Source organism: Oryctolagus cuniculus, chromosome 7 (assembly GCF_964237555.1).
Source record: "Oryctolagus cuniculus chromosome 7, mOryCun1.1, whole genome shotgun sequence".
Lineage (NCBI taxonomy): Eukaryota > Metazoa > Chordata > Mammalia > Lagomorpha > Leporidae > Oryctolagus > Oryctolagus cuniculus.
In genome coordinates, this window is record NC_091438.1 from 53,052,101 (window position 1) to 53,067,637 (window position 15,537).

Genomic DNA, 15,537 nt, shown 5'->3' on the forward strand with positions numbered 1-15,537 from the left:
GCTCTCTTTAGCCTCTTGATTCCACTGCTATAATTGGCTTTTGTCCTTATGTCTGGGACAGTATTCAAGCCCAGTGCCCTTTAATTTCTAAAACAACTCTGAAGACTCCCAACTTCTGAACTCTGCATGAAAAATTCACTTAAAGAAAAAAAAGCACTCCGTCTACAAACCCACACTAGGCATGAGCCCTGGTCTTTGGAGAAATGGATATTAAGAAAAGCTATGTATTCAGGATGTCCCCTATTTTGTTTCTGGATAACTTGAAAATACCTCAGCATAGGAGTCCCTGGAAACAGTTTAAACAACTTCAAACTCTAAGGGAGCTCCACTGCATAGAGTCCTTTCTAGTTCAGCTGTTTCCCCAGACAGCTTCCCCCACATCAGGAGCTGAGCAAACCTTTCTGCAAAAGTCTCCCCCCAAGGCCTAAACAACACAACATAAAACTCCTGAACCAGACTTCTTTTATAAAACAACTTCTCTGAAAGAAAATCAGAAAAAATAAATATGTATTTCAGCTACTTTTTAAAAAAAATATATATGTGTGCACAGGAAATCCAAGATAATACTTAAAAATAAAAATAGTATTATTCACTTAAGAAAATTCTGATTTTTACCCAAGCTCCAAAATGATGTATCTAACTATCCTACCTCAGGACTCCATTTAACAAATCCAAAACAGAACCACTGATTTTAGTGCCTATAACCCACTTTTCTGTGAGTCGTCTTCATCCTGGTAAATGCCAATTTTATTATTTTCAAGTTTCTCAAATCAAAAACCTAGTCCTACTTCTCTTTCTCCATCTAACTCAAATTCAACAGCATTTGCTCTCATTTCACCACCTAATCCTTCTCAGTGCTATCCACTTTGCTCTATCCAGCATGCCTGCTGATCATCCTAACGCCCTCCAGTAGCCCTCGTGCATCCATCTGCCCCCCTGCAAGCTGCTCTCCAGTCACACTGCACATCTAAAATGAACTTGTCAGGCCGACACTGTGGCATAATGTGTAAAGCCACCACTTCATTGTCAGAATCCCATATGGGTGCCGGTTTCAGTCCTGGCTACTCCACTTCCCCCATCCAGCTCTCTGCTATAGCCTGCGAAAGCAGTAGAAAATGGCCCAAGTCCTTGGGCGCTCTGCACCCGCATGGCAGACCCAAAAGAGGGTCCAGGTTCCTGGCTTCGGGTCAGCACAGCTCCGGCCATTGCAGCCATCTGGGGAGTAAACCAGCAGATCTTTCTCTCTCTGCCTCTGCCTCTCTGTAACTCTGACTTTCAAATAAATAAATAAATCTTTAAAAAATAATAAAATGAATTTTGTGTAATATCGACGATGACACTCCCTCACTCAAAACACTGCATGATTTCCCTTAGTATAAGAAATACTATTATGGCCTATTAAGGAATTCTATATGATGTGCCCTCTACTAATCTCTCCAGTTTCATCTCACATATACTGCTACCTCTTTGTGCTATAGCCACATACTTTCTTTCAGTTGTTTTACCCATCATGTTCTTTCCCACCAAAGACCCCACTTACGTATGATGTCTCTAACTCTGCTTACCATAGTCTTTCTTGTACACTCCTTACCTTCAAGTCACTGATCAGTCATAACTTCTCCTAATCAGGCAAATTTCTCTAAAATACAGTCTCATGGCACCACACACCTCTCCTTCATGGTATTTAAAATTGGTGACTTTTTGATTAATGCTCATCTGGTAAAACCAGACTCTATAGGTTCACAGACCTGTCTGATTTTTTCGTTCCAATGTATCCCTCAATGCCTAGAACAGCATTTAGCATCTAACAAATACTTAAATACTTAAACAAGAACAATGATTCCAAGACCTCACTTAAAATAATTATGATATAGGCCGGCGCCGCAGCTCACTAGGCTAATCGTCCGCCTTGCGGCGCCGGCACACCGGGTTCTAGTCCCGGTCAGGGCGCCGGATTCTGTCCCGGTTGCCCTTCTTCCAGGCCAGCTCTCTGCTGTGGCCAGGGAGTGCAGTGGAGGATGGCCCAAGTGCTTGGGCCCTGTACCCCAGGGGAGACCAGGAGAAGTACCTGGCTCCTGCCATCAGATCAGCGCGGTGCGCCAGCCGCAGCGCGCCAGCCGTGGTAGCCATTGGAGGGTGAACCAACGGCAAAAGGAAGACCTTTCTCTCTGTCTCTCTCTCACTGTCCACTCTGCCTGTCAAAAAATAAAAAAAAATAATAAATAATAATTATGATATAGACAGTCTATGGAACACCTTGAGAGTAGAAACAGTCAAAACAGGTATAAACAACAATTCCGACTTCAGGGTAAGCAACAGATATGTACTCTCAAACTCATTTTAAGATTCGTGATATGGTTAAAATTCATTATATGATGATACATCTTAGGTGTCATTTCTTTAAAGATTTGTTTGCTTGCTTGTTTGTATGTTTGAAAGGCAGAGAAATACAAGAGGCAGATCTTCCATCCACGGGTTCACTTCCCAAATGGCTGCAACAGACCAGGCTGGGCCAGGCTGAAGCCTGAAGTCAGGAACTCTATTTGGTGGCAGGAGCCAAGGTACTTGGCCCTCATCCACTGCTTTCCCAGGTGCATTAGCAGGGAACTGGATCAAAAGTGGAATATCTAGGACTTAAACCAGCATGCTAATACGGGATACCAATGCTGCAAGCAGATGTTTAAATCATTGAACCACAATGCCACTCTACCCTAGTAGTTATTAATAACAATGCCATGTGATAGTTTCCTATTTTCATTTACAATTCTTATTAACTAAATGCTAAGAACAATAGTTCCTCCATAAGTATATATGATGCCAACATGAAAACAATTTAAAACTTACACAACAAATTTTTAGTTACTTTTTTTTAAAGGTTTATTTATTGATTTGAAAGTCAGAGTTACACAGAGAGAGAAGGAGCGGCAGAGAAAAACAGAGAGAGAGATCTTCCCTCCTTTGGTTCATTCCCCAATTGGCCACAACAGCCAGAGCTGCGCTGATCCAAAGCCAGGATCCAGGAGCTTCTTCCGGGTGTCCCAAGTGGGTGCTGGGGACCAAGGACTTGGGCCATCTTCCACTGCTTTCCCAGGCCATGGCAGAGAGCTGGATCAGAAGTGGAGCAGCCAGGACTCGAACCGGTGCCCATGTGGGATGCTGGCCCTGCAGGCAGCAGCTTAACGCACTACGCCACAGCGCCGGCCCCTATAATTACTTTTAAAAATAAAATACAGAACCCTCTACAGCAAGGGTAGGCAAACATCTTACTGTCAAGGGTCATTTGGATATTTATAACATCATTCACAGACCATAAAAAATTATCAGCTTAAAAAGTCAGTCTTCTACAGATTTATTGACTTTTGAGTCCCATCTGCAGTTGCTTTGACAGGGCTAGACCAAATTATTTTGAGGTCCATTCAGCTGGACATTGCCCACTCCTGCTCTAATTCTTAGTGTTCTAGAGGTAAGCTCCAATCATCTCAGTTGTTGTTAGGGCAGCCAACTTTTGTTCATCAGAACCTGTACTGTTACAATATTATGAAGATCCTTATTAAAAAAACATTCTGAAAACATAGGAATCTCTAAATTTGTTTGCCTTTGTCCCTCAAAAAGCATTGTTTAAGAGCTTAGGGAATACACTCATCATTTCAGAATAGCAAACATCAAACAAAGTTCAAAGTAAGACCAACTGTCTAGTCTTTAAGAGGAACTCCAGAGTCCCGGGAATTCAATCAGATCTTCCATTAACTACATTCTAAAGAGAAATCACTTGGTTGTTGATGGGAAGGGGTAATCCAAAAGTCAGAAGACAAAGATTTTAGTTCTAACTTAGTCCCTGACACACATTGTAAGCTGGCACCATCACTAAAAACACCCCAAGATCAGTACGTACATCAACAGAAACAGGAAAACACATAATACTATCCTGATTGTATCAATTTTAAAATGCTTTAATGCTGGGGCTGTCGCCATGGCTTATTTGGTTAATCCTCTGCCTGCGGCGCCGGCATTCCATATAGGTACCAGGTTCTAGTCTCGGTTGCTTTCTTTCAATCCAGCTCTCTGCTGTGGCCCAGGAAGCCAGTGGAGGATGGCCCAAGTGCTTGGGCCCTGCACCCGCATGGGAGACCAGGAGAAGCACCTGGCTCCTGGCTTCAGATCAGCATAGCTCCGGCCATAGCAGCCATTTGGGGGGGTGAACCAACAGAAGGAAGACCTTTCTCTCTGTCTCTCTCTCTCTCACTGTCCAATCTGCCTGCAAAAAAAAAAAAAAAAAAAAAAAAAAAGGCCAGCGCCGCAGCTCACTAGGCTAATCCTCTGCCTTGTGGCGCCGGATTCTGTCCCATTGCCCCTCTTCCAGGCCAGCTCTCTGCTATGGCCCGGGAGTGCAGTGGAGGATGGCCCAAGTGCTTGGGCCCTGCACCTCATGGGAGACCAGGAGAAGCACCTGGCTCCTGGCTTCGGATCAGCGCGGTGCGCCGGCCGCGGCAGCCATTGGAGGGTGAACCAACGGCAAAGGAAGACCTTTCTCTCTGTCTCTCTCTCTCACTGTCCACTCTGCCTGTAAAAAAAATAAATAAATAAAATAAAAAAATAAAATGCTTTAGTGCTTTCCAGTAAATACTTTCACTTACCTCAGATTCCTAAACTAGCAGATCCAAGGTAAATAAAAGTTCTTGGTAAACCACAATGTTCAATACACATGTAAGCCACTCATTATTTCAATCCTTTTAACCTGCCCGTTCCAAAATACAGGTGAATGCAGCAGTCTTCACAACTGCCAAAACACTTTATTTCTTTTATTCCTTAAGAGTATCTTTTCACAACACTTAGTAGCACTATGAGCCTAGCTGGTTTTCTTTCCTATATGCCTCAAAATTTTGTTTTCATCCTGATCTTCAATCAAATGGCTTCTCAAATTTTACTTTCATTGCCAACTTCTAGATTTTAAACTACTATAACTGCTAGGTCATCTCTTTTAGGCTTTTATTTACACTTGAATGTGCTTCTTTTTATTTATATATATATATATTTTAAAGATTTATTTTATTTATTTGAAGGAGTTACAGAGAGAGGTAGAGACAGACAGACAGAGGTCTTCCATCTACTGGTTCACTCCCAAAATGGCCACACGGCCAGAGCTGAGCCAATCTGAAACCAGGAGACTGAAGCTTTTTCCAGGTTTCCCAGGCAGGGGCCCAAGGACCCAGGTCACCCTCTGCTGCTTTCCCAGGCACATTATCAGGGAGTTGGATCAGAGATGGAGCAGCTAGGACTCGAACCAGCGCCCACATAGGATGCTGGCGCTGCAGGACGGGGCTTTAACTCACTGCACCACAGTGCTGGCCCCTTACTTATATATTTTTAAGATTTTTTTTTAAACTTGAAAGTCTTCAACAGATAATGTCAAACTTTCATCTAAAAATTCTTTTCCTATGTACTATGGAATTTGGCCTTAACGAGAGGTAAGTCTAGGAGGTAATTTACCAAACTTGATATAAATGAACTTGTTCATAACGCATGCTGGCCATGCCAGAAAAACCTACAATATGACTTTGGGCAAGGGCTCTGGGTCACTCAGTATCAGTCCATCTAGAAACTGAGTTCAAATCCAACATGGGAAGCAGAATACACAGCAGACTAAATGACCTAAATGAAAGATTTCTGTGAGTGAGATCCCAGCAGAAAGAACAGGCCATCAAAGAAGGAGGTACCTTTCTCTGAAGGGAGGAGAGAACTTCCACTTTGACTCTGGCCTGTCTAAATAAGATCGGAGTTGGTGAACTCATGAGGCTTCCATAGCCTTGGCAACTCATGACAAGAGCCTCGGGTGATTACTGACGTCATAAATAAGAGTGTCAATTGTTAAATCAACAACAGGATTCACTGTGCACTTACTTCTCATATAGGATCTCTGTCCTTAATGTGGTGTACTATGTGAATTAACGGTATAACTAGTACTCAAACAGTACTTTACACTTTGTGTTTCTGTGTGGGGACAAACTGTTGAAATCTTTACTTAGTATATACTAAATTGATCTTCTGTATATATAGAAAATTGAAAATGAATCTTGATGTGAATGGGATGGGAGAGGGCTGGGAGATGGGATGGTTGTGAGTGGGAGGGAGGCTATGGGGGGGGTGAGCTGCTATAATCCAAAAGTTGTTCTTTTGAAATTTATATTTATTAAATAAAAGTTAAAAAAATAAAAATAAAAAAAGAAACTGAGTTTAATCACACAGGCAATCTAGCAATTGATCAATCACAACAACACAATGAAGCCCTAGTGAAAACTCTGTGGACACTGGGGCAGGAGTTGTGGTGTAGTGGGTAACACTACACTGGCCATCTAACACCAGTGCCAGTTTGCTGCTCCACTTCTGATCCAGCTCCCTGCTAATAGCCTGGGACAAGCAGTGAAAGATGGCCCAAGTACTTGTACTCCTGCCACCCATGTGGGAGACCCTGACAAAGCTCCTGGCTTCAGCCTAGCCAGCTTGGGTTGTTGTAGCCATATGGGGAGTGAAATAGTAGATGGAAGATCTCTCTCTGTAACTCCTTCTCTGTAACTCTACCTTTCAAATAAATTTAAAAATCTTTAAAAATAAACGACAACAAAAAAGAAAACATCTGGACACAGAAGTTCAGATTAGTAGTAATAATAATAGTAATAATAATAGTAGTAGTAATTTCATGTACTGCCCTACACTGAAGCTTACCAGGTTAGCAACACTCCACATATATTGAGGCTGGAAGATCCTGACTCCACAGAGAGAAGATAATAGAAGTTGTACATTTGTAAACTTCCTGGACTTCACCCTGCGTGCTTCTTGCCATGGCTGATTTTAACCTATGTCTTTGCAAACTGTATCCCTGTATTCCATAACCCTTTCGTGGATGTAATAGCTTTCAGTGAGTTTTGTATAATCCTATCAAATCATTGAACCTGAATGTGGTTTAAGGCGCCCTCTGAATCTGCAGGTGATATTAGAAATGACAGCAGTCTTAAGGAGGACTGTGTCCTCAAACTTGGAAAGCAGGCTAACTCTGGGCACCTTCCAAGGCTTCCAATACAATCTAATCTTAAATATACAGGTTCTCATGAGATGCAAAATTATTCTTTCAAATGTATATTAATGTGTAATGTTTAACTTACTTTTTTATATCCATAGATAATATAAGCCTTTGTTTCTTGTTATCTTGTTTTGATTTTTGTATTTTGTATTTCATACTTCAACACATCTCCAGTCCTTGAAAAGCAAAAGTAAATGACAACAAACTAAAAGACTGTGGATTAGATATACCAAATATTAGCTTAGTCAATTACATAATTATTTAATTCTCACACTAATTTACGAGGTACTCTCTACTAAACACTATTCTCCATCTTATTATGAAAACACTAAGGTACAAAGAAAAAATTAAAGAATTTGTTCAAGATCCTAGAGTTGGTAAGTAGAGGCCCTAAAAAATGCATTTAACTTATTAAAAGCTACTTATACAGTGCCTTTTATATAAAAGAAGAACTTTAATTAAGAGTTTGTATCTTATTATACAGAAAAATTTTTTTAAGATTTATTTATTTATTTGAAAGGCAGAGTTACAGAATAGAGAAGGAGAGAAAGAGAGATATCTTCCATTTGCTGGTTCACTCCCCAAATGGCTGCAACGACCTGACTAGGCCAGGCAGGAGCCTCTTCTGGGTCTCCCACATGGGTGCAGGGACCCAAGGTCTTGAGTCATCCTCCAATGCTTTCTCAGGCACACTAGCATGAAACTGGATCAGAAGTGACTGGGACAGCTGAGACTTGAAGCACTGCCCATATGGGATGCCAGTGTTGCTGGCCATGGCTTCAACCTGCTGTGCTATAGCACTGGCCCCTCTATGCATATACTTAAATATTTTCTCTTCTTCCCTAGTGCTAGAACATTCAATTTTTAACTAGGCACACTCTCGGGAAACTCTATTTCTCACCCTTCTTACTGAAACTGCCATAGAGAATTTATATGTGTGATAGAAATTAATGTCTATCATACTTAAGACACTGTTGTGAATAGTAAATGAGATCTATTATCCATACTAGATGTTCTCCTTCCCTGAGGCTCTTGTTACTATGCCTGTTGATATAAGAAATTATCAAGTGATAGATTTCCTTCTCCAATTAGGATATTTAAATAAATCATTTTTGGTATCACTCTAGAGGACAAACATGATCCTATATGCCATACAGATAGAGAAAATTATATCAAAACTTGTTTGGCAAAGACTCAGGTGGATACAAACATCTGCCTCTCTAGAGCTTTTCCTTTCACCTACAAACATGAAAGGTCTCTCATCCTCAAAAAGGAGATAAATTAAATCTTTCCTCAAAACTAACTCTGCCTCCACCTTTGTTGGTGTTCTCCATCCTTAAACTTACTTTTTTTAAACAGTATAATGCTTATTGTTTCTACTTCCTACATCACACTCCACTCTTCTATACACCACAATTACATATCAATAGCTATGCGTATCCTTCCTTTCAAAACCCCTCCTCCTCAAGCCTGCCTTTCCAACATGCCTCTGATCACTGGCTTTGCCATATTCAATGCACCCCAAAAATGTTATATTTCATCCTTCGGATCACTTCAGCTCTTACTCTATATGGTTGCTTTCAATGTCATCCACGGATATTGTTTCAACTATTATTTCAAGATACATATAGTCAGACGTTACTAGGTTACTAAATACTCTAGATCCAAAAAATTAACACTGTATAAGATAATTTGCCAAACACCTCTAATTCAGATGTCTAAACAGAATGACTTATGAAAAAGGAAAATCATAGGCTAAGCTAACATTTTGGCAAACTGAATCAATCAGCAATATTATAAAATAGAAAAAAAGTCACTAACTGCATATTTCTCAGAAATATAAAAAGTTTAATATCAGAAAAGTCTATCAATGTACTTTATTTACTATTTGAAAAAAATGATTATTCAGTAGAAATGGAAAAAGAAAGTGATAAAATCCAATGCCCATGCTTCTTTAAAGTTAATTAATTTTCTCAAAAAAAAGAGTGAAGTTAACTTGGAGATGCAATGACTTTGAACAGCGCTTGTCTCAACTGTTGAGGAACAGTTTCTTGTTTCTCATACAAATTGTTGAACTCTTTACTTAGTATAGAGTTAATCTTCTGTGAATAAAGTTAATTGAAAATAGATCTTAGTAAAAAATAAGACTAGGAATAGAGAGGGAGGAGAAAGAGGGGTGGGAGCAGGGATAGGAAGGTGGGTATGGTGAGAAGAACCACTATATTCCTACAGTTGTACTTATGAAACAGATGAAGTTTGTATTCCTTAAATAAAAGGTAAATAAAAAAAAACTTGTTTTCAAAGGAAAAAAAGTAATGGAGAGAAAAGGGAACAGGAATGGGAGGGAGGGTAGGAGGGGAAGAAGGGGAAGGAGGGATCGAGGGATGGAGAAATGGAGTATCATTATACTCTAGGAAGTATATCTATAAACTATATTTGACCTGCTGAAAACTAAAAAACTAAATAAATAATGAGATTAATGTCTTGGGCCGGCGATGCGGCTCAATAGGCTAATCCTCCGCCTTGCAGCGCCGGCACACAGGGTTCTAGTCCCAGTCGCCCCTCTTCCAGGCCAGCTCTCTGCTGTGGCCAGAGAGTGCAGTGGAGGATGGCCCAAGTCCTTTGGCCCTGCACCCCATGGGAGACCAGGAGAAGCACCTGGCTCCTGCCTTCGGATCAGCGTGGTACACCGGCCGCAGCGCGCCAGCCGTGGCAGCCACTGGAGGGTGAACCAACAGCACCCTCTTTCTCTCTGTTTCTCTCTCTCACTGTCCACTCTGCCAGTCAAAAAAAAAAAAAGAGATTAATGTCTCAAAATATGGGGATTTGGTACTATGTTAGGGAAGATGAGAAAATTACTGTTAAAAGAGGATGATATTAAAAATAAATAATCCAGAAATTTAAAAAAAACTCAATTCTCATTTCAATTTTACAATCTCATAGCAAAGGAGAAAAAAAGAACTTCTTCAACCTAAAAAAATATTTTCGAAAAACTGCAGTAAAAATTATTCTTAATGTGAAACTACAGAAGCAATTCCCTTAAAAAAGAAAAAAAAGTCAATCACCACTTCTATGATTATAATGACAGTCATGGTCAACAAAACAATAAAAATAAAACACAAGGATAAAGAAAAATTTTTTAAAAATTATCTCCTGTCATAGGCATTATTTCTACCTGAAAACCCAAAAGAATCTAAAAATTATTACAAATAAGTATGCAGAAAAGAAGGAAACTACTTGGCGGATAGCAGGTACTTGGCAAATATTTTTCTGCTTTCCTACCATTTGGGTCTCATCTTTGTAAACTCCCAAATATTCAAATTGCCATTGATACATTCTTTTTCTACAGTAACACCATTGTTTTCATCAGCATTTGTTCAAATTCATTACTTCTTTGCTAAGACTACCAGGCCCTGTTATTTTGATTGATTTAAGAAATATAATAGCCCTTAAAAACTTTCAAACAAAACTGTTCTCAACCATCGTAATTCAGTTTTACTAAACGGACTCTTACTAATCTCTAAATCTTAAAAAAACTCACCCTGCCCCAATCTACTAAAAAGAATGCTGAATGAATCAACAATGCTACCTTTTAAAAGATACATGACAAAAGCCTAACCTATAAAGTTAGATAGTAAATAGCCTTTTCAAAGATCCTATAATTTTAAGAAATTTCAGAGATAACAAGAAAGCACAATGAAAACTTAAGTAGTTATCTAAATAGTAACTTATGCACAATACAGGGCATGAATGATTTTAGGAAATGACTACAGGATAGTCAGCAACTGGTACCAAAAAAAAAAAAAGTGAAACAGCATTCTACACAGCTTAGTAGCAAACACCTAAAAAAGGCCTTTCAAAAATAAATGCCACTCCTTCAAGGTCATGAAAGAAAAACTTCTTAATCTTGGAGGAAGCCAGAAATAAAAATTATTATAAGGGAGTTGCTCACAAATTCAATCTAAGATGATTCTCAGTAGCAAATGTATATACTCTATTTGCACAAAATAACACTGTGGTATGATCGACAAAGAACCTTCTGAATATTATCATTTTAAGGCAAATCTTGTACCTTCCAGTGTGCTGACTGTAGTTAAGAATCAAAGAGTACAAATTACATCACATTTGGGGTCCCTATTCCGAAAGAATAAAACTCATTCTTAAAACAGTATGTTAAGAAAGAACAACTCTTTGTCAATACAAGTAATTGGTCAGCCACATGAAAGAGACTGAACCAAATTCAAAGCCAAATACTGAGAAATTCACTGAACCTTTATCTTCCAACCAAATCCAATTACTTTGGTCACATGGCTCCCACAAACTACCAGGTGCTTTGGCACTCCCATTTTAATAATATAGCCCAGGGACCATCAATACAAACTCACTGTCTCTATCTTAATGTTTAGTTAGAAATTAGTAGGTTATTTATTTGACTACTGAAAAATCTTGTTTACATAGAAAGCTACTACAAATTATTCTAACTTGGGTCTTAATAAGATTTCAGTTTGAGTTAATGTTAATTTTAGGTTAAATCAATGACTATAGGTCACTGAATTAATTTCTACTTAACTTATTGATAACTACCATTTATCAAATGTAAGGGGCACTAAACTAGCACAGGGAAATACAAAGAAAAACAACAGATATTATTTTCCCACAGGAGTTCAATCTAATGACTATGTAAACACACTGAGTACAAAATGGATGATTCATAACAGAGGGAGAAAATACCAGGACTGTTACAGAAAAGGAATAGACATAAAAAGGAACAGACATTTCCTGAGCATACATGTATGACTTGAAAGCAGAATTACATAGGAAAAAAAGCAGAAGAAACACATTATCTTCAAATAGCCATTAAAAGAATAGGAGTTTGCCAGGCAGATAAAAAAAGATTAGGGTCTTCTAGGAATAGAAATCAATGTACCAAGACACAGAAGAAGTGACATACAGATTAATTAGCAAATAAGCTGATATGGTCACTAAAGAATAGTGTGCCAGATAGAGGAGGGTGCATAAAGCAGAACAGACTGAATTTAACCAGGAAGCCAGAAAAGGCAAAAGTTCAAGCCTGAATGGAGTTCACACAGCATCTTGAGGACAAGGGCAAGCCACTTAAAGACTTCACCTTGAAAATGGCATATATAACTGTAGCCTACATCTTGGAAAGCACACTTCCTCAGGACTGACTTGGGGATCTGGTGGGGCGGGGTGGAGAGCAGCTGTGGACTAGAGAAACAGAAAGGAAGAAGAAAAGGCTGGAAGAGGGAAAAGGAGTTAGGAAGTCATAGCAGCCACTTTTGCAAAAAATGACAGGCCTAATAAAATGCATCTCAAACAGGATGGAGAAAAAGGATCAAATCTAAGAGACTTTAGAAAGTCAGAATTACTAAGTTTAGGTAAATGATCAAACAAGAAAAGGGAAAACAGTTAAAGATGGCAACATTACCACTACACTAATTGGATAGAAAAGAATACTATTAACTGGACACAGAACAAAGAAAACAGTGAATTAGCATAAAAGCGATGAATTAGTACAATTTTGTACATTCTAAGTTTAAAAGAAAGCACAGAGATTCAGATATCCAAGGCTGACAACATGGATTTGGAAATCATTAGCCTAAAGACAGCTGAAGTTCCCAAATAATTAAATGAATGAATTTTGTGGTCTGTAAAGTATTAAGGGTCTTCAAAAAGTTTATGAACATGCATATTATGAAAAAACTATGCATGGATTTCAAAAACCTTTTGCACCAAAACAAGCTTATACTAACATGTTGTAACATGTCTGAACAACATGCAGTGCACTAAGAAGGATAAGACAACAGCTTTAAAAGAGCCCCTCTCAAAGCCATGTGAACTATGCAAAAATGAAACAAAAACAAACATCAATTTTATGGTGAAGTCTGGGTGGAAAAATGCTGAAATCATTTTAACCTTACCAGAAGTTTATAGGGATTTGATGCAAAGAATAAATATTTAACAAATAAATAACTAATATTAAGAAGGCACAATATTGAAGATGAAGCACACAACAATAGACTATCCACATCAATTTGTGAGGAAAAATTCATCTTGTTGATGCCTTAACTGGAGCAACAATTAACAGAAACAATAGCCAACACCACAGACCTTCTTTTACAAAATTCTGACTGAAAATCAAAGTGGAAAAAACTTTCTGGTCAATGGGTACCAAAATCACTGCCCCAGATCACCTGCATACAAGAGCAGAGCTTCCAGTACAAATTTTAAACGAGTGAGATCAAGTACCTAAAGTATTTCCTCTAAGAATTATAACAAGATGAAACACAGCTTTACCAGTACAGTCCAGAACACAAAGTACAATCAAATCAATGGCTACCAAAAAAGGGAACTGGTCAGTCCAGACAAAAGCAAAAAAAGTAGAATAAAATAGCAGCTGAGTAACATCCTCCACTAAATGTCCTCCAAACACAGACACAAATTTGAACAGCTATTCATGTACCAATCTACCTCTAGGAAACCTGGGAAAGCCAACTGAGAAATCATGGTGCCTGGTTTTACTATAATAAGAAAAACACACACGGAGCCAATGCTGTGGCACAGATTAACCCTCTGCCTGCAGTGCCAGCATCCCATACGGGTGCTGGTTTGAGTCCCGGCTGCTCCTCTTCCAATCCAGCTCTCTGCTATGGCCTGGGAAAGCAGGGGAAGATGGCCCAAGTCCTTGGGTCCCTGCAAACAATCATGGGAAACCAGAGGAAGCTCCTGGCTCCTGGCTTTGGATTGGCTCAGCTCCAGCCACTGGGGCCATCTGCAGAGTGAACCAGCAAATGGAGGACCTCTCTGTCTCTCCTTGTTGCTGTCTGTTACTCTACCTCTCAAATAAAAAAAATTTTAAAAAGAAAAACACACACACTGAAGAAGGCAGGAAGGAAAGAAATACATCACCACCCCAACTCCCAGCAGCACATCATGAAAAGGCACATCATGCTTGGAGAAGGAAGAGGGCTAAATTAAGTTCAAGGTGTAACTCAATGCCAGGCAAAGTTCCATGCCCCCTGCTCCCAGGGCAGTACCTGTAGAAACTGAGCCTCTGGAATTGTGCCAGCTAAGAGGCAAAGAGACTGTCTCTACCATCCCTTTCCCAGCACAGTGTGGAGGAAGACTCCCCCTACCAGGGAGTGGGTCAGTAAAGTGAGCAGTCACCAATGACACACATACCTAAGGCATTTATTGCTGGAGACCCATAAGGCCCAGAAAGTCCCTGGGCCCAGTTTGGGGCGTAATGGGTTACCTGCCAAACACTGCACTGTGCCAGAGAAAGAGTACAGCCTTTGGTGTACCCTCCCCCCACCTACCCGGGGGGGGGGGGGGGGAGGTCCTGTAAAGCAGCTGCTCCCAATAATTCCACAGTCTAAGTCCTATGAACCAGCCAGGAGGCCCTGCCAACCCCAGGAAGAATCTGGGTAGTACACCCCGAGTTGTTCAGCCTGTAAAGACCCCTTGAAAACAGCTGGGTAGCCCACCCACACTCCTGGTGCCCCAGAAGCAGCCAAGTGGCCACACCCACACTCCAATGACCCAGAAGTCAACCAACCAGCCCTGAGTGACTAGGTCCACAAAGAGGCCCAGGAAGCAGCTGAGCAACCTGAGTAGCATGGTTTACCAACACATCCAGGAGCAACATACCATGTTCCTGTGGTCCAAGAAGCCACTGAGCACCTGCTCCCGTAAGTTAGGCCAATAAGGCCCTGAGAAGCAGATAAGTGGGCTCACCTACCCACTTCAGCCTAGGAAGCAGCTAGGAAAGTTTCCTGAGCAGATTGTCCCCTGGAGACCATAAGAAGTTACCTGTTCAGCTTTCATACACTGATAAGTGCCCAGAGCCTGTGCAGTCCCCAAGACACTGACAGGCACCCCATCCCATTAACAGGCATACTGTATCACACCCTCATGGGTCCATGGAGGGCCTCACCCTGGACAACCTGCAGAAACTGAACAGCTTCCCATATCCACAGGCAGGTGCATCAGACCCAGAGTTGCCAGTGAATCTGCCCCACCTAAGGGAGCTGCATCCAAACTGGTAAAGCAATCCTACATCTGTTTGCAGCCCAGGATACTGAGTATCACCAATGTTGATTATAGCTGAAGAAGCTACATGGACACTATGCTGAAGAGCTCACCTTGAATCAAGCCACAGAAATATATACACCATCCTGGGAAACATCATCACCAGGAAAAAGTATTTTACTATAAAAGCCATGCTACAAAATTGGTAGAGTCAGTTGATCCACCAGATACATAAAAACAACATAGCAGGCTCAGGTATTTGGCACAACTTTTAAGTCTCAGCTTGGGATGCTCACATCCTGTATCACAGTACCTGGTTTCTGCTCCTCACTGCTCTGCTTCCATTATAGCTTCCTGCTAATATACATCCTAGGAAACAGCCATATCAGCTCACGTACTTGGGTCCCAGT

The 15,537-nt window shown here is 40.4% G+C and overlaps 1 protein-coding gene across 6 annotated transcripts in view; it reads right to left on the reverse strand.

Moving 5' to 3' along the window:
• Positions 1-15,537, reverse strand: part of MAN1A2 (mannosidase alpha class 1A member 2) — a 195,288-nt gene that overhangs the window by 148,437 nt on the left and 31,314 nt on the right. For 4 of the 6 annotated variants that reach the window (XM_051857358.2, XM_051857357.2, XM_051857355.2 and 1 more), the window contains one exon: positions 7,158-7,251. The exons of the other annotated variants lie outside the window; for them this stretch is intronic. In XM_051857358.2, coding sequence (XP_051713318.2) covers positions 7,158-7,231 — 74 coding nt within the window. In that variant the 5' untranslated portion in view covers positions 7,232-7,251. The remainder of the gene's footprint in view (positions 1-7,157; positions 7,252-15,537) is intronic. 6 annotated transcript variants of the gene reach the window in all.